Below are 25,000 nucleotides of genomic sequence, written 5' to 3'. Positions count from 1 at the left end.
TGAGTATCCTCAATGTGTGATTATATTAATGTGAGAAAACAAATGGAATTGCAACAGGTGAAACGACTTGGAATGAAGGTGGGAATATAAGGGTGCAGAGATGGAAGATACAGGGTGGTCAAAAAAAAGTTGACCCCACCCCTCCTCATTTATTATCCTACAACTTCATTTTTACTAACTTGTGTTTCATGTTGCAGGTATGGATAGCTGAGAAAGTGTAGATAACAACAGACGAAGATTATTCCCCTGACATGAAAGATGAGCTTGCCCTGGACAGCAAAACAAAAGACGTTTTCGGTGGAAATCTACATTCGGTCATTTAATGAAACTCAAAGAAAGTTAAAAACCAATTTCAACTGCAGAGAAGTCCCGCCGAAGCATACAATGCATAAATGGATGAAGAAGTTAAGGAAGGAGGGAACTGCACTAAACCTTAACTTAAAGTCCTACGATTGGCAGTCATTTTGGATGCATCAGCGAGAACTCCTGAGATCATTGAACCATGTTCATACAGAACTTTATATTGTTAATTACGTTACATTTATGAAATCTCTCTCCGAGTTTGGATATGGAATCAAATTTTCTCTCATACCAAACTTTTTTTTGAACACCCTGTACATTAAAATAAGATATGAGAATCCAAACCTGAACCTTTGCACAATAACTGCAAGGTTTTCGAATAAAGCAGTATTATATATATATATATATATATATATATATATATATATATATATATATATATATATATATATATATATATATATATATATATATATATATATATATATATATATATATATATATATATGTATATATATATATATATATATATATATATATATATATATATATATATATATATATATATATACACACACAAACACATGTACAACCTTTATTAATAGGTGGGTTCAGGCTAAATATGAAGCTTTTCAGCCTAAACATTTGATAATTCTGTTTGTATGTACAGTTTAGTGACTTGCAATCACTAACAATGGTAAAGCAGTCAATTCAAGCTTGCAAGACCAATTTCTGCAAGATGCAAGAGAAAGAAAAATACCCATATTAATGCAGGTAACCTGGGTCCATCCCAAAAAACTGAAAACAACAAGGGGAAGTGGGAAAGTATGAAAAGAGAGGAATTGCACAGAAAATGGACATTGAAGACAAAGAAAATAAATGTTGATGAGGGTCTTGATTTTTTTTCCCTTCTGCAGATAGTGAGACCCTGACCAGCCCTCTGTACCTACCTGCTTTTCTACAAATTTTCTTGCCAGGCTTTCGTGCGCACTCCTTGGAGATCCTTTTGACTGCAAAAACCAACGAAACGCTACGCAATAACATAAGTCCTGCTGGTCAATGGCAGGGTGGGGGTGAAGCGTGAGCAAGCACGATGCAAAGCAGTTGTTCCATAAAGGCAAAAATGTCATGGTAGATTAGCAAGCATGATAAGAAAAAGATGGGAATGGAAAACATCGAGTAAAATGGTAAGCATGCAAGTTGATCAGAGAGCAATGAAGTGAGTCACAAGAAAATGCATAAGAAACATACTTTAACATGTTGAGAAGGAAGAAAGGAAAATAAATCAAAAGAAGGAAGTTGGGTTTGATAAGCAAGGATGTGTAGTGTTTACAAGCACAGGAAGCTGTTGTGAAATGCAGTGAAGAGCGTATAAAAGGCAGTGGTGATGCAGATGGAGGTGCCATGAATCTAAAGGCAGTCTTGGTGATAAAGATGGCGTTGAGATGGGCATGGTACGGTGAAGTAAACACTGTGGATGTGGAGATAAGTTTAATAAGGCAATGAAAGAGTCAAGTCAGTGTAGATATACAGTGGTGTGAATGAATATGGAGGTAACATGAATACGGCCAAGGCCTAAGTGCCTGTTTATGACAGGCTATAAAATCAGCTCACATTATTCAATATGGCAAAAAAATAAAAATTTGGCTTTTATTCATTATTACCATGTACAAAATATTTATTTATGCGGAACAATATCTTATTTATCTTGTATGGCTTCAAAGCAATTTCACACTGTTGCAACATAAATCCAGTTGTAGTTTTAGATGTTTCATGAGAAAATGCAGAAGGCTTACAATGAAGATGGTGTGCAAAGTTAAAGTGTGCATCGAGATTCAGTGCATGTACCTGAAGGTAAATGTGAAAAAAGTGAGGTGTTGTGGCAAAGGAAAAGGAGACACCTTGGGAGTTGAGGCAATTTGCTCCACCAGGGTTTTGATGAGCTGTATGACGGCCAAAATGCCATTAAATAGTTGGCATGCAGGGAGTTTAGGCATCCACTTCGTTAAAGATAGTTTGCATGAGTAATGAAATTGCTAAAAAGCAGGCCGTGGTTGGCAATTTTGCCAAAAGGATTGAGAGAAAGGAATGAGAGAAAGGGTGGGTGATTCAGAGGAAGGATGGGCACCCGCATCCCGCCCGATGTAATGGCAGCTCGGGAATTTGGCCACAACTTGTGAAGTGGAGCTGGACGTGTGTCGTGTAGTTATGTATGCAAAAGCAAATGTCACAATAGTGCGCTCACAAGTCCCAAATGGGAATGAGGTAGGATGAAAACGGATTTCTTCCCCTCAAGGTCATTGTTTGACATTGGCCGGTGGAGTGACTGTACCGATTGTGCAAAGTGAACAAATTCAGCTTGGTCTTGGGAAGAAGCCATTTTAACTGGAAATTTGGGTAGCAGAACTGTATAACTCCTATATAATTGGTCTTGACTTTTTGGCTGCTAATGTATACAGGGAGGATTTTAAAAGGGTGGGTGTGCCTGTTAGTAGGTAATGAAGTACGTTTCAAATGTCAAATAAGTTCTCGGGTGATTGGTAAATGTTGATCATGGTCCGTTTTGTTTTGGTAGAGTCTATCGATGCTCCTTTTGGTTTGATGACACCACTAGGCTGATCGTTCGACCCTTTGCTGTCCGGTTGTAGAGAATTTTGTAGTGGGGCATACCAATGAAACTGGTTAACTGAGCAAAAAGGCCGAGGACTGTTTAATGCAGGACTACCATAGCAAACACCTGTGTGAACACTTCTTGATGAAGTTGGCTGCAAGTTTGAATCAATCTGTGCTCTGAGACCAGAAATAGGAGATGCAAGTTGACCTGAGATGGAATTGTTGATGGGTTCAAAGATGATCACAGTACTTGCACTGTCTTCACAAGTGAGCAAGTGGTGCAGATCTTCATAATTCTTCAGCAAGCTTATATGGTTCAGGCAGCACCAAATTTCCACCAGGTCCTCAGAGATTGTGGCTCTGAATGATGCCGAGTTCCACTGGCTGTTGTAATGCAACTCCACATGTGAACCTATTTAATTGGCCTCGTCTTAGATTCGCAGGGCCCTCCTGTACACCAACTGTTTTCGATGGAGATCTGGAACTTGGCTGGAATCAACTTCAGCTTCAGCTGACTATTGAAGGTATGAAGCATACTGTGGCATTATGCAACATGACAGGCTGGTTGTTGAACTAGCAATCATCCTCTCAACACTGCTTTACCCAATGTATGAACCAAAATATCTTCCTTTGCTCCTATCCTGCTACTTTTGTTTCCTTGTCATCCTCACTCCAGTCTGGATTGATTTCGAGCCTATTTAGCCACAAGAGTGGTGATGAATATAGCCACCCATGAAGCTGGAAGGTCTCTGCCCCCTCCACCCCAATATTCTTTGTGTTTCAACGTTAAGTCAATTTAAATTGGGGTGTATAAGGATGAAGTTAATCTGAGAAACATATTGGCGCAAAATGTAAATATTAATTCCATTAAAAGTGCCATCTGTATCCAGAATGAACGTTGAACGATTTTATTTGCCTGAATGTTTAAATTGCTGCGTCTTTGGGTGGGATTCAGTTATTCATAGCCGTAGAGGATGTGTTTTATGGGATCCCCTCTTCATCACAATTTATCCCTATTTTATAACGAGCGGAGCCGACCCGTCTCTTCACTGAGGGACCAGTTGGTCGTCCTGTTTGCCAAACATTTTTGGCGAGAAGAAGGAAAGGAAGGCAAATTTACCCGTGCATGGAGTACTTTAACCTCTTCCCACACCCTCTCCCCATCCTCATCCTCATGTACCGCCCCTCCCCCCTTTGCCCACCGTTCATCCCAATGTCCCTTCCCGCTTGAGATGTCTCAAACACGATGACAGGCTTTGACAGGCCCCTCTGTTTTTAGTGGAAGGGGGAGGGGGAGAAGAGAAGGAGGACAAATTTACCTGTGGGAAGAGTGCTTTAACCTCAGTGTTACCCAGGTTAAAAAGGAAATTGTAATACTCTCTGTCAACATCACTTGGTGGTGCTACACAATACACATTTACATGGAGAACTAGCAAATACTGTACAATCTGTCACTTCACTGATGGGAATACAAAGGGAAGGAGTAATAAGGAGGGGAGAGAGAAAGGAGGGAGGGGAAGGATAGAGGAGGGAGGGGGGAGGGAGAGAGAAGAGGGAGGAGGAGTGGGGGAGAGAGGAGGGGTGAGGAAGGGAGAGCTAGGAAGGGGGAGAAGAGTGAGGAAGGGGGGGTGGGGAGAGCTATGCCTCACCAAACATCACTATACACTCTTCAAAGGGGGTGGGGGTGGGAGCGAGGAGGAGAGGGGGAAGTGGGGGTTTGGGAGGAGGTAAGGATGAGGGGAGGAGTTCTCGACTTGCGTTTCTCTGTGTCTTCGGGTAAGTTTAGTATTATATCAATCTGAGGGCTTCAGTTTAGTACCACTGATCGATGTAACATATATATGCAGATAATATTTGTGTCATAGAAATCTATCTCTCCCATTACATTCCTAATTCATTCATCTTCCTTACTGGCTGTACCTTTTAACACTATAATTAATCTCTCTCCACCCCTCCCCCCCCATCCCTCAAAATTGCCAAGCACCCAGCTATGCTCACACCATTGTCTGTTTACCGATGTCACTCAGGGTCCTCTCAAGTGGCGGCCATTATCTCTCATTCTTCATCTTTGGAATTTGACATCCCTCATGTCAGCATCCTTGGAGCAATTCTGTATTTTGGTTTCCATAAATGACCTATCGCTGAAAAATTATCTGTACCCACATTGTGTCACACCGAAATTACAGATGCTTTGTTGTTTGCAAATCTGAAATAAATATGAAACTCATCAATGATGCAGAACATGATGTTGAATGTTAACAAGTTGAAATTCCCAGTATGTTCCTCGACAAAGAGGGCCTGGCAAATACTTCACGTTATGAGATACTTCAACAATTACCTTTCAGCTGGAGTAAAGCCACAGAGTTGATTGACCTTACAATTAGCCACGTCGACGTGTTTATTTCATTCCTGGATTCTAACATCGAGACAACTCTAGCAGTCTGAAATTCCACCAAAAACTGTTGTAGCAATCTGCCACCACTCGGCATCTTTGGAGCTGAGATTCTGAAACCAATCACAACAAACAATGATATTGAGTTGATTGATGACATAATCTGTGACTTGAATGGTACATGAGTGTTCTCAAAACTGGATCTGAGAGCAGGCTATCATCAACTTCAATTACACCCTGACAGTGGATCTATGAATGCATTTTCAACACACAAAGGTTGATGACAATACAAATGCCTCATATTTGGTGTGTCATCTGCTGGTGAGATATTCCAGGATGTAATACAATAAAGACATTTCAGGGCATCCCTGATGTAAGGAGTTTCAGTGAAGCCATCGTTGTATATGGATCCACTCAGGCACACCTTTATGATAGCATGTTTTAAATATGGTTCTGCAAGAAAGGCTTCATCTTGAATTGAGCAAGTGTGAATTCAATGAAAGCACACTTGACATACATGGGCATGTAGTTTCTTCCAAGGGAGTATTGACTGATCCGAATAAAGTCATTGCGACCCGGTGAGCCAGCATTTGAAAACTCCCAGCGAAGTCTGAGGAGTGCTCGGAATGGCAAGTTTCTGCTCTCAGTTCCTCCTGAATTACTCAACCATCATTCAAACTCGACACATGTATAATGTGAAGTCGAGAGGAATTGACATAAAATCACAAGAAACTCGGCCTTCAAACTTTGTCCCGGTGTGTTAATGTGGAGTCGCTACAATAAAGAGGAGGAATACTTCCACTGCTTCCAAAAGAAAGTGCATATAACACACTGCACCTCAAACTCCTGCTGTCATCAACAACTTGACCACAGAAACATTGACTACAACCACACTATATCCTGTGCTGCAACAAGAGACCCCCCCCACCCCCCACAACATCCTCAGGAGTATCTCATAACATAAAAGTTTATTATAACTTCGATGTTATTAAAATTTGATAATGGTCAATGAACGGGTAGAATAATGCCTGGCCCTTTCGGTATTTAGGTCGTCCACCATAGCCTCATCAAATGAAACTCAAGGGACATGTCGTTAATGTCACTCACCAAATTTGTTATGGTGCTCATCTTCAGTCTCACTAAACTCAAGGTAACATGTTGGTGTTTATGTGACAAGTCACCTGATCATAGAGTGATTTATCAAACATTATCACAACGTGTGTGTGAGTGTGTGTGTGTGTGTGTGTGTGTGTGTGTGTGTGTGTGTGTGTGTGTGTGTGTGTGTGTGTGTGTGTGTGTGTGTGTGTGTGTGTGTGTGTGTGTGTGTGTGTGTGTGTGTGTGTGTGTGTGTGTGTGTGTGTGTGTGTGTTCGTGTAATTTGGTCCTAAGTACAGTAAAATCAATTTCACTGAGATTGATGTAACGGTTGCTATTCCAAACAAACTTATTCTGGAAACCCTATCTCTGCAAAAAAATGACAAAGACAGAAATAAAGAAAACTTGGAACTACAGCTCGATAGGAATGGGATTAAAAAGAAGAGTCCTCATTCTTTCACCATATCAAAGCCAACACTTGCTGGTGCTTCAGTTAGCTCTACCAACATTTCATTTCACCTGAAAACCCAACATCCTTTGCTGGTGCTTCAGCTAACTCCAACAAAAGTCCATTTCACCTGAAAGCCCAACGTCCCACTACGAATGCGCGGGGCCCACGAATAGCGGGGTCTGATGACACGATACATGCACCTGGGTACAAATGTCTGAGTCCTCCGAAATCAATGCCAAGCTTTCTCAAACCACGATTTAAAACTGCAATTTATTTATGACATTGAAAATATTTACTCATATTATTACATTTATTTCAGTTATTATTGACTGAAACATTGTCTGAACACAATAAATGAAGGGCTTATACATTTGAGAGAGCTAAAATTTTGAGAGCAGTCTGATTATGCTCTGGATTACATTACAAATCTCTTGGGGAAACAATTGACTCAAGCATGATCCATAAAATAATATAATTGATGCCAAATAGTGTTGAGGCAGTTTTCAAGGAAAAAGAGGGTCACTGATTATTGAATATACAAAGACAGAATTGATTTTTGCTGTTATAAGAAGTGTTAGTATATCTTTAAGAGTTCATGGAAATCCCTAGAAACTGCTTTTGGTTTCCTATGATAACGATTTATTTTGTTATCACACTTAATGTATTAATCCCCTTCTGGTTTCACCGGAGGGGACTATAGGTTTGCTCTCTGTCTGTCCATCTGTCCGTCCATCCCACCTATCATGTTTTTTCAGAATATTTTTTCCCATACCCTTCAACATATTCAACTGAAACTTGGTACATAGCTTTATTACGATAAGTTACAGAACAAGGTTGAGTTTTAGGATGTTTCAGAGTTACTTAAGTCTGGGTGTTAGTCCATGGCTCAGTGCAATTGGAATGAGCCCAGGTCTGTAACCACGATATAGTATATATGCCCATAAGCCATACACATGTTTTTGATTCATGTATGAACATCGGGTTTTTTAATAATTATTTTTGGCACCAAACGCGCCATTATACACTGCACAAATCAAGGCATAAGAACATTAAGAACAATTGGGACCGGTGGGGACATGTATTGCAAAGCAATTCGCGCTCTTGTTAAATTGGCTATTGGATTGACTCAGACTTGTGTACGCCACTGTGTGTATGTTATCTTATATATAATCTGCGCCAGTCTGTCTGTCTGTTTGGGGAGGGGCTTCTCAGTTCAGGGTGGGACTTCCCACATTCAGGAAGGGGTTTCAAAATAGGATCGCCACCATTTTGTTTGCTCCGTGGAGCCTCTTTTGTAAGGTTCGTACTTTCTTACACACTCACAGTTTTATCTTAACTCCAATTCCATATCTGATTTCATTTTTTGTAGTCGCTAAGATTGTGTAAGTTTCAGATGCAAAAAAAAAATATGGAAGAAAATTTGCATTTTCAGACAAAAATGCATTTTAAGTGAGTCCATTCAGACTCCCTCACGGCCATATCTTCACTCTAGTTCAGCTTCTGACTTCATTTTTTGGAGTCGATAAGATGGTTCAAGTTTCAGTTTCAGCAAAAGGTGAGAAAATAGGACAAATATTGGCGTTTTTACACAAAAATGGCGTTTTCACATCGCCGTTTTGAATGCATCGAGTCACACACGATGTGGGGAGAGGGGGGGGGGAGAATGGTGAGGGGGAGAGAAGAGAAGGGGAGGAGGGAGGGGAAGTAGAAGGGCGAGGGTAGGATGAAAGAGAGAGAGAGAGGAATTAGAAGAGTGAGTGAGGGGGAATAGTGAGAGGAGGGAAGGGAAGTAGTGAGGAGGGAGGGGAAGTAGAAGAGCAAGGGTAGGGGAAATAGTGAGAGGACGATAGGGGGGGTTAGTGAGAGAGGGAAAGGTGGGAGGGGACGTAGAAGAGTGAGGATGGAGGGAGTAGAAGAGTGAGGGTATGGGGAGTAGTGGGAGAGGAGGGAGTGGAAGATGAAGAGCAAGGGTAGGAGAAGTAGTGAAAGAGGGAGTGGAGGGAGGGGAAGTAGAAGAGTGAGGGTCGGGGAGTAGTGGTAGAAGAGTGAGGGTAGAGGAGTAGTGAGAGGAGGGATGGGAAAGAGAAGAGCGAGGGTAGGAGAAGCAGTGAGAGGGAGAGGAGGGATGGAAAGTATAAAAGTGAGGGCAGGGAGAGGAGAGGAGGAAGGGAAATTATAAGAGTGAGGGTAGGAGAAGCAGTGAAAGGGAGAGGAGGGATGGAAAGTATAAAAGTGAGGGCAGGGAGAGGAGAGGAGGAAGGGAAATTATAAGAGTGAGGGTAGCAAATTGCCACCATTTTGTTTCCTCTGTATAAGTCTGAGAGCAAATAAGCCTCTTTTGGAAGGCTCGTGCTTCCCGACTATCTCACAGCTTTACCTAACCTCAAATTTGATAGCTCATTTCATTTTTCATAGTCATGAGATGGTTTAAGACTCAGTTGCAGCAAATGGTGAGAAAAATCAGACGAATATTGGTGTTTTTAGCGAAAAACGCATTTTTTATTGAAATACTTGACGAAAAAGAATCCCGAGAAACTTCAATGACTTTTGATAATTTTACCTCCAAATTGCTTTATCTGTTATTATTACCAAAGCTATACCCTTTCAGGCTCTCCAACGATTTATTCTTAACTCTAATTTGACTTGTGATATCATTTTTCACAGTTGTTGACATAATTTAAGACTTGACAAAAAACAAATCCCGAATAAAAAAACAATAATAATAAAAACTAACAAGTAGAGCAACATTCAAAGTACACAGTCTCCATGCAAAATAAATAAATAACATATCCTCCAGCATCCAACACAGCCAGGCGCCGAAGGCACCCGGCGATGCTGCCGTGCAGCACATACAGACGGAATCGAGAGGGAGCAGCGTTTAATAATTGATTGATTCACTGCGTAATTAAAACAAATAAATAATAATCGTAAAATATTAAATTTCTTAATGAATTAGCGAATAGCATGCCTAAACCACCACCGTTTCATCCGAATCTGTAACTTTTTGAAAATTATTTAATCGAAAAATGAATAATTAATCGATTAATTGATGAATCAATAAATCAAAAAAACCCTTTAGAGCCAAATCACTTGTTCACTGTCGTGTCCAAATGTCAGTTTCCGAGCTCAAAAGGTGCCTGAGATATTGCCGAGATGAGAAATAAAATAAATAAATAATTAATAAATCGTTAATAATTAAGTAATTAATCAATAAATTGATTCATAAAAATTTTTTTAAATGTTTTGCCAAAGCACTTGTTCACTATTGTGGCCAAATTTCAGCTTCTTAGCTCAAAGGATGGCTGAGAAAGTACCCAAACAAACAAATGGAGTGAAAACTGAGTACGCCCTTTCTTCGCACGTCAACGGGCACCTGCCTTCAGCACCCGGCAATGACATCATATTCACCTAGATATGGAATAGGGAGAGGCAGCGCACAATGTTTAATGCTTTTAGATTAAAAAAAACAAATGGCATTTTTAATCACTACGAGTCAATAGCATTTTTGGAATATGTGTGGCATTCGGACATGTCTCCTTGGGGGATTGCTTATTCATAAGGTCTATTCGACATGTGTTTGCATTTTTAAAGGTCCCTCAAGGCGTTCTAAATAAAATAAAAAGAAATCTGGGGAAAATTAAAGTTTTAAAAAGAAAGCACACTGTTTTGTGTTTGAAGCTAAATGCAGTACCGGGCATCAGTCACCACAGCCAAGACAAGCAGGCAACGTGACGGAGAATCAGTACAATTTACTCGACACATGATTGAGTTTGAGTTTTTGGATGTTCCTCAGCAAGTTTGACATCAACCCGAAGAACAAGGGAAGGGGGAGAGGGTTGGGGGATAGAGTGGGGGGAGGAGGAGAGGATAGAGGAATGGAGAGTGAGGAGGAGAGAGTGGGAATGAGGGGGGAGAGGAGAGAGGGGGAGGAGAAAAGGGAGGGGGAGGAGAGAGTGGGGGAGAGAGGATAGAGAGAGAGAGTAGGGGAGAGATGAAGGAGTGGGGTGCAGGGGGAGAGAGGGGGAGGAGTGGTGAGAGAGAGGGGAGGAGTGATGAGAGAGAGGGGAGGAGTGATGAGAGAGAGGGGGAGGAGTGATGAGAGAGAGGGGAGGAGTGATGAGAGAGAGGGGGAGGAGTGATGAGAGAGAGGGGGAGGAGTGATGAGAGAGAGGGGGAGGAGTGGTGAGAGAGAGGGGGAGGAGTGGTGAGAGAGAGGGGGAGGAGTGGTGAGAGAGAGGGGGAGGAGTGGTGAGAGAGAGGGAGGAGTGGTGAAGAGAGAGGTGGAGGCGGGTGAAGAGAGAGGGGGAGGACAGAGAGAGAGCGATAGATATATATGTTCATCTTTCGGCTGCTCCCATGAGGGGTCGCCACAGCAGATCATCCGTTATGATCCGCATACTGATTTGGCACAGGTTTTACGCCGGATGCCCTTCCTGACGCAACCCTGGTCGCCTCTTACGACACAGGGATCAGGATTTGGGTTTCGCCATGATTCCGGGCTGCTCTACACCCTGCCCTGTGCAGAGCCCCCGTCTTCAAGCGATCCTCCAACCCAAGCCTCCGAGTCGCCGGATTACAGGCGCGCGCCACTACGCCCGGTATAGCGATAGATATATATATATACAGTTAAACATTAAAAACCCACCCACATCTCTCACCTGCGAATGGAGGGAATTGCCAATCAGCTCTCACCTAATCAACTAAACCCAGGTGGCTAGGATTATATAAATAATTAACACCTCCCACACTCCTCGAGAAGAAGCTTTTGACGTTTGCTCGTAGTACATGCTTGGGAGCCTCATTGGCATGCATTGCTTCCTGTGCTGTCGCTGAAGATTCGCCAATAAGCGATGAAACCGGTCCGGCAGCTGAGGGGAGTATAGCTGTGGGATTCTCATGTGTGTACGATGTGTGAATGTCATTATAGTTGTGGAGGAACTCTGGGTGGGTTTGAAACAGCAAAAGCGCTTACCTTGTGTAGGCCTTCTTGGGTTGCCTTATGTAGCAGGTTCGGCTGGAGGAGTGTGGGATGTGTTAAGTGTACGTACACACACACACACACACACACACACACACACACACACACACACACACACACACACACACACACACACACACACACACACACACACACACACACACACACACACACACACACACACACACACACACACACACACACACAGTCGGACCCTGCTACTCGCGGGGGATACGTTTGTGAAAAATGCCGTGAATGTCAGGGTCAGCAAATGTCGGGGCATTGTTTTTATTTATTTATTTATTTTTAACATGATCTCGGCTCGTGGAAGAGCAATGACAGAACAAATAATGACACAATATAACAAAGGGAAAGGCAGGAGAAAGGGGAAACAACAACAGCAGTATGGAGGGAAAAAGTATACGGAGATGGACAGATGCAGGTTACGATGATGGTTTGGGGAGAATGGAAAGAGTGAACAATATCGATAATTATCGGAAAAATTATGTTTGACTACTTTGTGATTTTGTCAAGGTCTGAGGAGAGGGAAGAGGCTGCTGCCTGTCAGAAGGATGAGACATGTTATGGCAGAGAGTGGAGTCATCAACAAAGAGGTAAAGAGGATTTTTCAAGTGTGATAATTGATGAAGATTAGGAATAATATGGGGCTTAGAACACTGCCTTGGGGTACTCCGCCTTGAAGACCACATTCTTGCTGGTTGTCTTCAGAAAGCAATTTCGGTGGCAAAATTCCTGGCAGTTAACAAAGCACAGCAGGTTTCATCAATTCAAAGTTGACAAAGACAAATCAACCAATATGAATCTAGCGTTCGTTTAAGGTGTTCACCCTTCATCAGAGGAAAAGAGGATGTGAAACAAAACGTTAATTCCAATGAAGGGTCAATGCCCAAAGGATTAGCTTCTTTACCTCCAAATTGGCAGTTAGCATTCCTTTGTCAACCCTCAGTTGATAAAACTGATCATTCAAATTGTCCACTGATGCAAACTGTCACTTAACTTGATAAAGTACTGTATTTCCCAGTTAGCAAAGCAAATCGGATGGGCTTTCAGATACCTCTATCTTGTCAAGACTGGTGTATTGTCTGTGTAGGTGCCAACATTAATATCACCTATAATTTCTTCCTCAAAGGTCTTGTCACTCTTTTTCATGAACGTATTGCTTACGTTTCCAGCTTGCCCAACATCTAGACTTGAGCACACCGAGTGTGATCTGGAAATTGCAAGAAAGTACCATAGCTCTTGTATTCCACCTGGGAAGCCAATCCCAAAGAAGGCAATCCAAAGCCCTTCACCAAGAATTGCAACAACTGTCTGTCCTAAAGTGAGTGAGAGTTCAGCATCACACCTGCCTGAGATCAAACCTCTCGGAAACTGCTCATCTTTCGAAACCAGGTGGAAACGGTTAACTTGGAACATGACCCAGTGCAAGCAGGTTGGCCGAGAGGTATGCGCACTCGCCTCTGAGCCATCTGGCCTGGGTTTGAATCTCAGCCCAACGACAAACCATGATCCTGGTGTCTCGCAGGGAGAGTGAGGCATCATTGTGTGTGCCGTCCCTCGGTTGGTCGTTCAACTGGGAATCCCGGCTGCCAGCATTAGTTAGTTGACATGATCCCACAGTGTCCTTCACAAAGAGTAGATGAGCTATCGCCAGGATCGTGGCCAAATTCCAAATTCCTGCTCTAACCTACAGAGGGCATTGTACCAGTGACACAACTGCACCCTCAACCAATGATGCTACTCACAACCATGTGCTGTGAGGTTCCCAATCCCTTCCTCTTAATACCCCTGTCCTCCTTACAAACTCCACCCAAGATTACGTTGATTTATCATATGGATCGGTTGAAGAGTTGGTGGTAATCTTTGATACTTACTCAGCTAGTAACGATGATGGTTTGGGTTTGAATTCATGTCCTCTGCAACTACTCTAGCATTTCTTCTCTCTATGCTCTATTGAAGGTCTTTCACTGTGTGATTTTTCTCAAGATGAGGAAAACAACACAAACATCATACAAATTCACAAAAACGGCACAAATACAGACAACCTCAATTACAGGCTTGTCCGCCTTCTTCCCATTATGAGGACAACTCAATGCATGTTTCTGTGGATTCTGACATTTGTCTCAGTCTTCTGGAGGACCTTGCACATAAATCATACGTAGAACAAAGCATTCGTTGATATCGGTGTACTTTAACATAAATTACAGGGACATTTGTAAACTGGAAGGCCACTCGGTGGAGCGCATACCTCCACCACGTAATGCCTGGTCCATGAGAACATATCGGGTCCAATGCTATACACTCCTATATCGTTTTTGGCCCGATCTCTCAAGGGTAGAGAATCACTTAAAAAATTATCAGATCCGTATCCGGATCTTCACCAAAATTGAATCAATTCTTCCTTGTCGCAGACCCAATGTGTCCACCAAGTTTCATCCGAATCCGTCAACAACATTTTGAGATATACTGCACACAGACAAACAAATAGACAGAGAAACAGACAGAAAGGGGTGAAAACAGAACCTCCTTCACCTTCCGTGTTGGAGGTAACAAAATGGACAAAGTAGTTGATGCGATTTTATAAACATAAACAGAAACAGTGGTTGATGCGATTTTAACACAAGTTCCCTGCATCATGAGTCATTGGTTCAGATGGGATGACTAAACGGGCCTTCCCAACATTGAACTCAAGGCCCATCTCTTGTCTATTTCTTTAATATCAAAACAACAATTCAGTTTCCATTCTGGCCACGCCACTCTCGACATGCTTATCCTGTCGTCACAACAATACTTGTGAGCCCCGAATCTCAAATAAGAGTTCAAAGCAATCTGACTCTCCACTTCTTGGGCTTGTGACACCATATACCACTCATCCCTGTTCACCAATTTATCTGCCGATGGTGTTAAGGGACCTCATTGGTTTTTACTTCCTTCACGCACACAAGCAGCACATTGATTTTGGTGGAATAATTTGCTCTTCGATTGGAAACTGGAGCTTCCTTGTGTGGTATTTGTACCGGACAGTATCCTGTTCCACTGAAATGCAGGCTGCTATTGTCTTCTTGTTTGTTGACATGGTCTGGCAAAAGTGACATGACGTGGTAAATAAAGAACTGGTTATCTAACTCGACGACGTCATTCAACGCTGGGACGATCCACATCCTCAAATGTACCTCCATGGAGACTCGTTAGCAAATCATCCTATCTTTTTCGTCAACCAACAGAAACCAACCAATAACAATGGACTTGAGCTTATCTTTGCTTGCAGCGTTGGTTTGGAGTAACAGCGATAGGTGCTCATTGAGTGAGTTAAAAACCCACAGAGACTTCCCATTCTAAATCAGGAATGTCTTGGTGGTCGTTTTCTTCGTTAAAAAAAAAAGAGCCAGTTCAGTGAACATTGCATGTTAATGTTGGAAAGTGTTCAACACAGTCAAGTGAAGTCCACCTTAAATAAGTGAACTGTGATCACGCTTGTGCTGCCAGCCGGTACATCCTCTCTACGTTAACGTCGGGTGGAGGCTCGTGTACCTTTGCAATCTAATTTGTATGGCTATGCTTCTTGTTCTCGGATTTAGACACTTGTTCATAAATCAAACCAGGAGTCACAAAACATCTATGGCAGTCTTTAAACAAGAGGCATCAACAAATTGTGCCTGTGTGAAACAAGGCATTATTGATACAGATGAATGAATACAGGTGCACTGCAACTGATGTTTATTCCAGAGACAGAGACAGAGAGAGACAGAGAGAGACAGACAGACAGAGAGAGAGAGAGAGAGAGAGAGACAGACAGACAGACAGACCAAGTTGTGAAACTTTAGCTGTCTGTTTGGATGATGAAGGTTCCTTCCACAGGATGGAAATTCTACATGGAAGCTGGATGGGTTTGAGGGGAGAGGAGTAGCATCCGAAACCCGAATCCTCTCCAGGTTCCTCCTGATGATTCCATCTTTGTCTTTTTGGGTTCCTCCTGATACTCCAGTGCTGTATTTGGTCAGTTATTTGATTATGACAGATAATTATTTAATTTTGTGCTGACATGGTGGGATGTGAATGATTCATTCCTCCGTGCTCATTTGGCAGATTACGTTTTATTTTATTATTTTTGTGTTTATTATACCAAGGTGTTAATTGGCCATTACGTCATAACTGGTCAGTAAAATTGTTGTTTGTTTGTTCCTGCATTTCTTGTGCCAGATGCTCATTATACCTGGATTACTGTATATATATTGCATTTAGTTGCTTCGAGCTCCCAAACTGTGAAATAATTGCTATTGGAATTATTTGTGAATATATGGCAGGTAATGGGGAATGCATTTGGAGAGTATGTAGATTTTGCTAACCTGAAATGACCACACAATTTCAGCTCACCTGGAATGCAGTTCTGGGGAGTTTATGGGATGGCACGTCGTCAGTCCGTCAGTCCACAAACACTTGCAACGTCTTCTCGAAAACTACACACACTATTTCAATGAAACTTGACCACAACCTTCATCACCCGGTATGTACCGAAGTTTGTTTATGGTATAAAAAAATTGGGCCCGAAGGGGGTATATGCGGGGGTTGCCCCCCAAAATAGGTATTTGCTTTCCTTTTAGAAACAACACATGCAATTCCGATAAACTTGACCAGAACCTTCATCACCCGTGATGGACCAAAGTCTGTTCACGCTGTTTTAAAAATTCGGTGTTTAAGGGGGTTTACAAGGGTGGTGGGGGGGGGGGGGTTGCTCCCAAAATAGGTATTTGCTATAACATTGGTTCATTGGAACATTTGGCTGATTCCGTGCCACGTCGATTTCTTCCTCAGCATCATTATTCTACCAGGTGAGCGCCAAGGGGTATCACCCCTGTCTTTTTAAAAAAATTTTAAAGAGCTTCAGTCCAGTTATGATATAACAGCCAAAGGATTGATGCGAATATCTGTTGTTCGGTATCTCCACAGACAAACATACACATAAACCATCTCTGTAAGCTTGTATCAGAGGTCATTTCATACAAGTGTGTCGCCACCTCGTGGCAAAATATGCACACTCTTTCAATGAATTTCCCATTCCCAGTTGTTCAAAAAAAAATATTGATCCCACTAACATGCGATTCCATTAACATATCCGGTACAGTTTGGGAATTATAAGCGACTGACTGCATTACAGTCATCTTGTATTTATGTGCCCTCCTTGATATCCTGATCATTTATATTGTTTCCATCCAAAAGCAAGCTGTATGCAAACATGCATAGAGGATGCAGTATTCTTTCCACGAGACGAAGTTGTGAAACACTTGAATTCATGTACCGGAGATGGGCATTACTTTGATTGCAACTCATACATCGGAGAAGCTTTGTTCCAGATTTATTTGCAATTTGTGCTGAGAGCTCCTCGAGACATCCTGGTGAGTTTGGACCGTGCATTGATTAAATACGTCAAGAGCAATGCTTTGTGAAGTTTCTTTGCTGTGACAAGTGCAATGTTAATTACACGACTTCTGTGTATAAGTGTAGAATTAAATTATTCGGCTATAGTCTTGAAGGAGTGTGAAAAGGAAGCACGGCGGGTTTGGTTGTGTGACTACAAAAGTGTAAATGTGCCGGTTACATAAAACGTCGAGATGGTGTGTTTGTGCGGAGAAGGACGTGGAGTAGAGTTGGTGTGTATTTTAGCGGCAGGATGAATGTAAATGTGGCATTTCTAAAGTGATAATGAGACAAAAGTGGGTAAGCATGAATATGACAACATGTAAGGTGTAAGAATGAACAAAGAGTAGAGGAGCACGTTGTGTTGTCGTGTCGTAATGTGAATTTGTGTGCGGTGGTTTATATGTTGGCAATGTGTAAGTGGTAATGCAGCAATGTTGTGGATGTGGATGAACCAGAGAGAAGGAAGTGATGCGAATGGAAATTTCATGTGTATGGAGGGGCGGTACGGAGGAGGTGATGTGGGCATGGTATAAATTTGGATACCACATGGTGTTATGGAGGTAACTATGGTGATGTTGACATTACATCGAAGTGGCGAAAATTTCGATGCGACACGGATACGAAGTTGGTCCAGAGGTTGGGGTGAATATGGTTTTGAGATGAAGGTGGTTTTTGATTGTACGCGGATGAGAATGATGACTGTGCAGAGGGCCATGCATACATTCCATGCAACAAGGAGTTTGTGGCTTGTTCAGGAGAGCAGCCATTGAACATTTATCATTCCATCAAAATCAGTCAATTCAGGCAGTTTCCTGTCTATGCAAAATGAAATATTCTATTTCTGACAAATGACCAGGTACAGTATATGCAATGCAGTAGAATCGTGAGACACCATGTCTCAAGTACTACCTTTACAATTCCACTTTTCGGCTGTCTGTACGGTTTGCCACAAATTTATCACAATGTTCTACATTAAAAAAAGAATTTAAAAAAATCTCACATACTTCGGAATATAATAAACAATCACATAAAAAGGTGCAAAGAAGCAAATCAATAAAGACTCAAATCATGGTTTTGGTCCAAAACACAAAGAAAAGGAATATACCGAACATGACCTTTCCGTTTGACACATATGTGAGAGTACGTTTGGGTAAGACTAGTATAAGGAAACCTGCAGTCGGTCAAGTATCATGCTTTTAAAATTTGTGGCTGATGCAGATTCAAACACAGACAGCCATTGTGTAAAACAATTTGTTAGCGTCTCAAGAACATAGCAAGCATGGTTTTCCAAGGGCAACGCTACGTTGAGTGATGTGACCTCATTCAAATGCGAGGCACAACTTGGAGATATGGATATTTTGTGCATTTTATACTCGGAAGCTTATTCATTAGGCAAATGTCATGCCTTTATGTTCAGCTGTAAAGCACAAATGTCTTGTCCATTCTGGATGGCTTGATCCAGGAGCCAACAATGAGCACCAATGGACGTAAAGTGATGTAAGGGAAATGGAGAAAGAACAGAAAGTAGGGAAATACAATTGAAAAAAGAAAAAAAGAAAAATCAATAAAATATCGAAGAGAAATGAAAACTAATGAAAAATATGAAGGTGGGAGTCCGTCGATGATTACCTGGGTTATTTATTTTAGTTTACTTTCTTCGAGCCATTGCTCTTGATAGTATCCACCAATTTTCCCCTGACAGGTGGTATTCCGAAGTACCCTCACCTTTTGTTTAATTTACGTCCGTCACCTCAGGTGAAACGGAGGTTATGTTTTCACCCCTGTTTGTCTGTTTATTTGTCTTTCTGTGAGCACGATACCGCCTATCAGTGGGATAAAAAACGTAAACTTCTCACCTGGGGGAGGTGTGCACTCTGCTGAGTGATGACCTGAAAGATTTTTTTTTTAGTCTCTCTGTCTCTGTCTCTGTCTCTGTCTGCTATAAAACGTATTTCAACAATAATGACTGTTGCACACTATCAAGAGGAGATCTAAAACCTCATCTAAGTCACCATTATCAGCCATAAACCAGGAATCTTCTCCTCTGTGAAAATCCTCAATTCATTTTCAGCCGGTGATGACATACAAAGCTCTTGCACAGTCATGCAGTGTGCTTTCCCCCTAAAAGAGGTGTTCCTTTGTCTCATCTGGCACTAATTGATTTTGTAAGAACGTATTCTTTCATTCACAAGCAAGCAATTCAAACAGACTCCAAAGAGAGCAAGTGTGAGCTCCGATTGTTCCCCTATAGAGCGTGCCATGAGCAGCGTCACGTCATACAACAACGGCTCAGCCTCATAGCACTTTAGAAGACCCAATATTTCTGAGATGATCTTTAGTCCAACTTCATCGTGTTTATTCCATGGCAATATCCTGTTACATTCAGACGGATTTCATGACATCTTTTTTTCCTCAATGTTGGCGGAAATGCTTGAGGGTAGTTCCAACACTGCTCACTCGTGCCTTGAATCTACTCCCTGTGGCATGACAAATCGCTGAGGTTTGCAAAGTATAAGGCCTATGCTCTCTGTAGAGATCCCTCACTTTATTGCAGACACAGGTTCTGCAACTTACTAATTGCGGAGAGTTTGGCAGATTGATAGCTTTCTTTTATCAAAGCCAACAATGCACTTCTTTTAACCACTAATGGCCAACTTCCTCAAAACCTCTATTTACAAGTGAAATCAGTCCGTGCATCTTCAGCCTCTCATTGCTCATCTTCTTCCACATGTGAAACCACCTCTCGAACTCCATTCAGTCCTGTTCGTTTTAATTTTTAACAAGCTTTCAAGGTGATGTCCGACTAGCACTGTACATCTGTCTGAATGTTTGTTTGTTACCTGTTCTATTAGTCTTGGTACTTTATGGTCTTATTCAACCAACCTTTCTCCACATCTATCAGCTTGCGAATCAACTGTTTGAACGTTGACAAATTATATATTATATTGTGTTTCGATGGAATTGGGTTGTTCCCACAACATCTGCCATTGTGTGGGCCCTGTCACACTCCTCGATTCGTCTATAATAAAGTGCCAATGTACAATAGATGGGCATTGACAAGAAGATCTACAGCGAACTGTACTGCTCAGAGACAGCATATGGTGTAAGTGTGCTGTCCCATCAATGGGAAATTGAAGAGAAGAAGTTGATGTTAAAGGCAGTTGTGGAATAAAATAGCAGGTATTGTGTGATGAGTGATGAAAGGAGGTTGACAAGCTTTGCCATGTAACTGGCACCTGATTAGCAGGTATACATGGAAAGCCAAGCAGGTAGGTAGCTCATTGAGACCATTTTCTCAGGACACAGGGTTGTTCATTGTTTCATCGACACGAATAAATTAGGTTCAGACGATTGGAGGAATTATCAGGTCAATTACAGTTTTGCACTGTCTGACTTGGTCCGAGATTCCTTTACCAACTCTCGCAACCCACGCCTCTCCGCTCGCACTCCACCCCTTCTCAATTTTTTTCCTCTCCATCGCAAAATTATTGTTGATTCCAATCTATTTGGAAACATTGAAACTTGACGAAAACCTTAGAAAATTGTGTGCTTTCAACATATTATCATTTCCACCTTGACATGATGACTGGGAACGGTTGAATGTTCAATTGAGGTCATTGTTCACCACTTAAGGTACAAACCTAACAATTGGAAAAATTATTTTTCAAAAATTACACTACCAAAGTTGGCTTCACAGGGGGTAGAATCTCGAAATATTTTGAAATAACGAGTGTGGGAATTCAAAGCTACGATCGATCAAACATTTTATCCAGAATTTAAGTCTAAAGTCCAATATTATGAGCCCAGTACCATATTACAATCTACAAATGGGACTAAGCAAGACAGTGTGCACCAGGTTTCATATATCTCTAAATTAAATGGGGGGAGGTGGGGTGTACTGGAAAAGGAGAGGGAAGGGAGTTGGTGGAATGGAATGATGAATATTGCAACATGCAGCAACCTCCTTCCAGCACCCCTCTACCCCTCCCCCCCACCCCCCACGCTGTCTCCCAATCCTCACACCAACTTTTGGAGCTTCTTTCAGAAGAATATGTGAGATTCCATTTGTACTATTCTGCTTAGTTCCATTTGAAGAAAAATTGCCTTACTGGATACGTTCCAACCACCCCTGCTATTGTCCCCCATGAGGGACGTAGGTTCACTAGCTTATGTCCTGGACCAGCAATATTGGTGATGAGGAAACAGATTGCAAGGAAGAAAAAAAAACTGGAAACAAAAATAATATTTATCCACTAACTTCAGAAAACTTCAGCAGCTAAATAGTTCACATTAGTTCAGCATTTTCTTTCCATGGCAAGGCTAAAGTTGCATGACCTTATGTATTTCTGTTCAACATCATACTGTAGGGCTTTATACTATTTTTTTTCCAGCACTCACCATCCTCTGTGGGCACATATACGTTGAGGTAGAGACAGTCTTCACTCTGGTCACGCACGTAAGCTGATGCTGCATCCAGATTGGCGTTGAACCACACGGGGAGCATGACCTTCAATAGGACACCTTTCACATTCTGGGGGCAAACAGGTGCAAAAGCTGAAGCATTTCGCGTGTGCGACCAGGGTGTAGGAGCCTCGGGAGGCTGAAACCGTCGCTCATGAATGGGAGGTGCTGCATAAGGAACACCCAGGAATTGGTCCACGGGACCTAAAATCTCATTGCCAAGAGAAATACGCACACCCTGAAGCTTGCCATAGTTCGTTTGCACCACAGGGTGCAGAATATCACTTCCACGAGTTGAAGCCATTGTCAAAGAGAGTGACGCAAATGCCACAAGCACCACAGCAAGTAAGCTGACGGTCACTATCATTGCTTAATTAGAATAAGGCCTGGTGGCCAAGACAGCCAGTAAGCCACGGTGAGCACAAGAGCTGATGATCATTGGAATCAAGGTGAACACAACGGCTGGATGTTCATTGGAACCCATTCATTCACTCTTCTTATCATCTCTGAATTATTTTTCAAACTCAGGCTACACTCGCCGAGACGATTGGACAGCTGATCTGAGCAAATGTCAGGTGAGGTTTACTTTCCTGGAGCAATCAACTATAGTTCATGTGTGTTGAAGAGCTTGAAAACTTGAGGCTCTTCAAAGGAGGATAGCAGGAGGCTGAAGCATCTTTTCAAGTCCTGATGGGAAGAGCAGACATAAAATGACCATTTATGTCGGGAAAATATTTTCATACTCATATATGCAACAATCTTCTGAATTTGTAGCTCTTCAAATGCATTATTTATTAATCCAATGTGAAAATTTGGTAATCTATCTTCCATGTCAGGTTTGACATGGAATGTACAGCCCAGGGGCTGCTTGTAGTTTTCGGACTTAGCATGTGAATGTTTTGATCAAAGCTGCATGTCACGTCTTAAAGAGACTTCAGCCACCAATCGTTTAGCACTGTTTATAATCGACTGATCTTCTCAGCCTATTACAGAACAACAAAAGGCAATTTAAGTAATCTGTCAAGCAAAATGTATACACACATACAAACAAAGATAATTGGACATGAGAACAGATATAAAGACCAAAAGAAACAACAGAGGGCATCCATGTGGAGTTTTAGATGTGGGGTTGATTGTATGAAGAAAGTTGGAAACCAAGTGGGTGGGATTAATGTGGATGACATTCCAATGAAGCAAACAGAGAGAAAACTTCTATTATGTTCTTGCATCTTGAATTGGCCAAAAAGTAAGAGGAGCCAAGAAGCCAAAGTAATTGATGGGAGGAGGTTATACATTAAAGATGGGGAACTGGGGAACGACATCTGTGTACTTGGAGATTCATTGTGCTGCTGAAATGAGAACTGTATCATTGTAGAATTTGGTTACTGGGGATAAAAAAAAATTAGAATTGTAAGCTAAAGACTTCTGAAGCATGACAACAATTGAATGAGGAATACAAAGGAAAAACAAAACAAAAGGAGAACGGCAATCAGTGGGAGCGCATTCCTCGGCCCACCGAGACGCTGGATCTGGATCCAGACCTGAAACAAAATTGAATCGGCTTGTTCTTGTCACTTAACCAAGTAATCCACCGAATTTTGTCATAATCCGTCCACATAATCCGTCTACGTTTTGAGATATCATGCTGGATATCGTTTTTGGCCCTATCTCTCAAAGGTGAAGAATCACTTGAAGAATTTAAATTTTTTTATAGTATCCAGATCCGGATCTTCAACAAAATCGAATCAATCCGTCCTCGTCACACACCCAACCTGTTTGCTAAATTTTGTCCGAATCGGTCCACAACTTATTAAGATATCGTGTTATTTATCGTTTTTGGCCCCATCTCTCAATGGTGAAAAATCACTTTAAATTCTCGTATCTTGATGCGGATCTTCACAAAAATCTAATGAGTTCGGCCTTGTCACACATTAAACCAAATTTAATCCGCAAACAGACAAACTGAAGGTGGACAAAGGTTACGTTTTCACCCCTGTCTGCGTTTGATGTAACAACAAACTATTACAGCATAGGAGAGATGCTTTTCAGATACCAGGTAAACAGAATCGTGCACAATAATCATTCATATATTACTGTTTCTATGATTATTATACATATAATATATACATGTCATGAATTTAGGACTTGGTATATTTTGAGAATTGAAGATGGTAAAAATCAAAGCAGTTTCATTGTGATGATTGTGACATGAAAGAAGACATTAGAACATGAACAGGTGAGCTTAGATTGACACAAACCTCTCAGTAATGGTAAAATGAAGTGACTCTTTATCATAATAGCTTGGTTGGATGCGACAACCATTTGTTAGTCCACCTAACAAATTATGTATATATATATATATAATTCTCATTATATATAAATATATACATAAAGAAGAAGAATGTTAGGATTTGGGAGGAGCTTATGGGGGAAATGGCAGATAGAAGGAAAGTAAAAGGCAAGGAGAATGAAGCAATGCTCGTTGTTATTCTGTGCACGTTTACTCCTCCTTGCAGCCTCTGCAGACTAGTGAGGCGTCTCCCAGCACAGTCTGTCGCACATGGAGCCTATTCCAGGTAGCAATATTTGTTCCAGACCCAAAACTAGCTCAACTTCGGTGTCAGACACGGCCCCACTAACGTAAATGACTCGAACGTTGTCAATCAGCTCCAAAAATAGAATAGGTCCCAGACAAGAACTGACGGCCTCATGACCAAAACTATTCATAAGATTAGAACCATCCCTGGAACCAGACTCAATACCACCATTCGAGCTCATCGCTGTATTAGGAATGACATGCATTCTATAAAATCAGCCAGAATAATCGAATCTGTTTAAAAAGCCAGATGCAGCTATAGAACTACAAATGGCTCAGAACTTGAGCAGTCTGAAGACTCGAACCAACCTCAGCGCTATAAGAGTAAATTTAAAATGGGTCCAGGATCAGAACGACACCACCACGAGAACAGTTCCTCGACAGTCCAGGTGACCAGTCCCAGAACAAACCAACAACCAAAACGAGCTAAACCACCAGAGCCATGTGATTTCAGCATTAGAGCAGACCCAATAATCAATGCTAATTTCACTGTTTGAAAGTTCTCTCTGTTTGCAAGCTCCATGTTAACTCATGTGTGTGCAAATCCATCTAATGTCCTAAGATGCAAAATCACAAGTGTCCACAATAAGGAATACTTCTGCAAATTCTTCCGATTTCTCATTGACATTTGCTTGGCTAAATGGAACATTCAAAACTTAAGATGTGTTTCTTTTT

At 41.7% G+C, this 25,000-nt stretch overlaps 1 protein-coding gene across 8 annotated transcripts in view; it reads right to left on the bottom strand.

The window, feature by feature from the left end:
* LOC147031265 (neuroligin-3-like) overlaps window positions 1-25,000 on the bottom strand; it is a 374,881-nt gene that overhangs the window by 314,534 nt on the left and 35,347 nt on the right. For all 8 annotated transcript variants that reach the window (XM_085860631.1, XM_085860583.1, XM_085860621.1 and 5 more), the window contains one exon: window positions 21,667-22,416. In XM_085860631.1, the coding sequence (XP_085716757.1) occupies window positions 21,667-22,096 (430 nt within the window). In that variant the 5' untranslated portion in view covers window positions 22,097-22,416. The remainder of the gene's footprint in view (window positions 1-21,666; window positions 22,417-25,000) is intronic.

The sequence above is a fragment of the Eptatretus burgeri genome, chromosome 2 (assembly GCF_056783735.1).
Source record: "Eptatretus burgeri isolate ZD-2024b chromosome 2, Ebu_testis_v1, whole genome shotgun sequence".
Classification (NCBI taxonomy): domain Eukaryota; kingdom Metazoa; phylum Chordata; class Myxini; order Myxiniformes; family Myxinidae; genus Eptatretus; species Eptatretus burgeri.
Note: the sequence above shows the minus strand (reverse complement) of the source record. Positions and strands in the feature narration are given on the sequence as shown.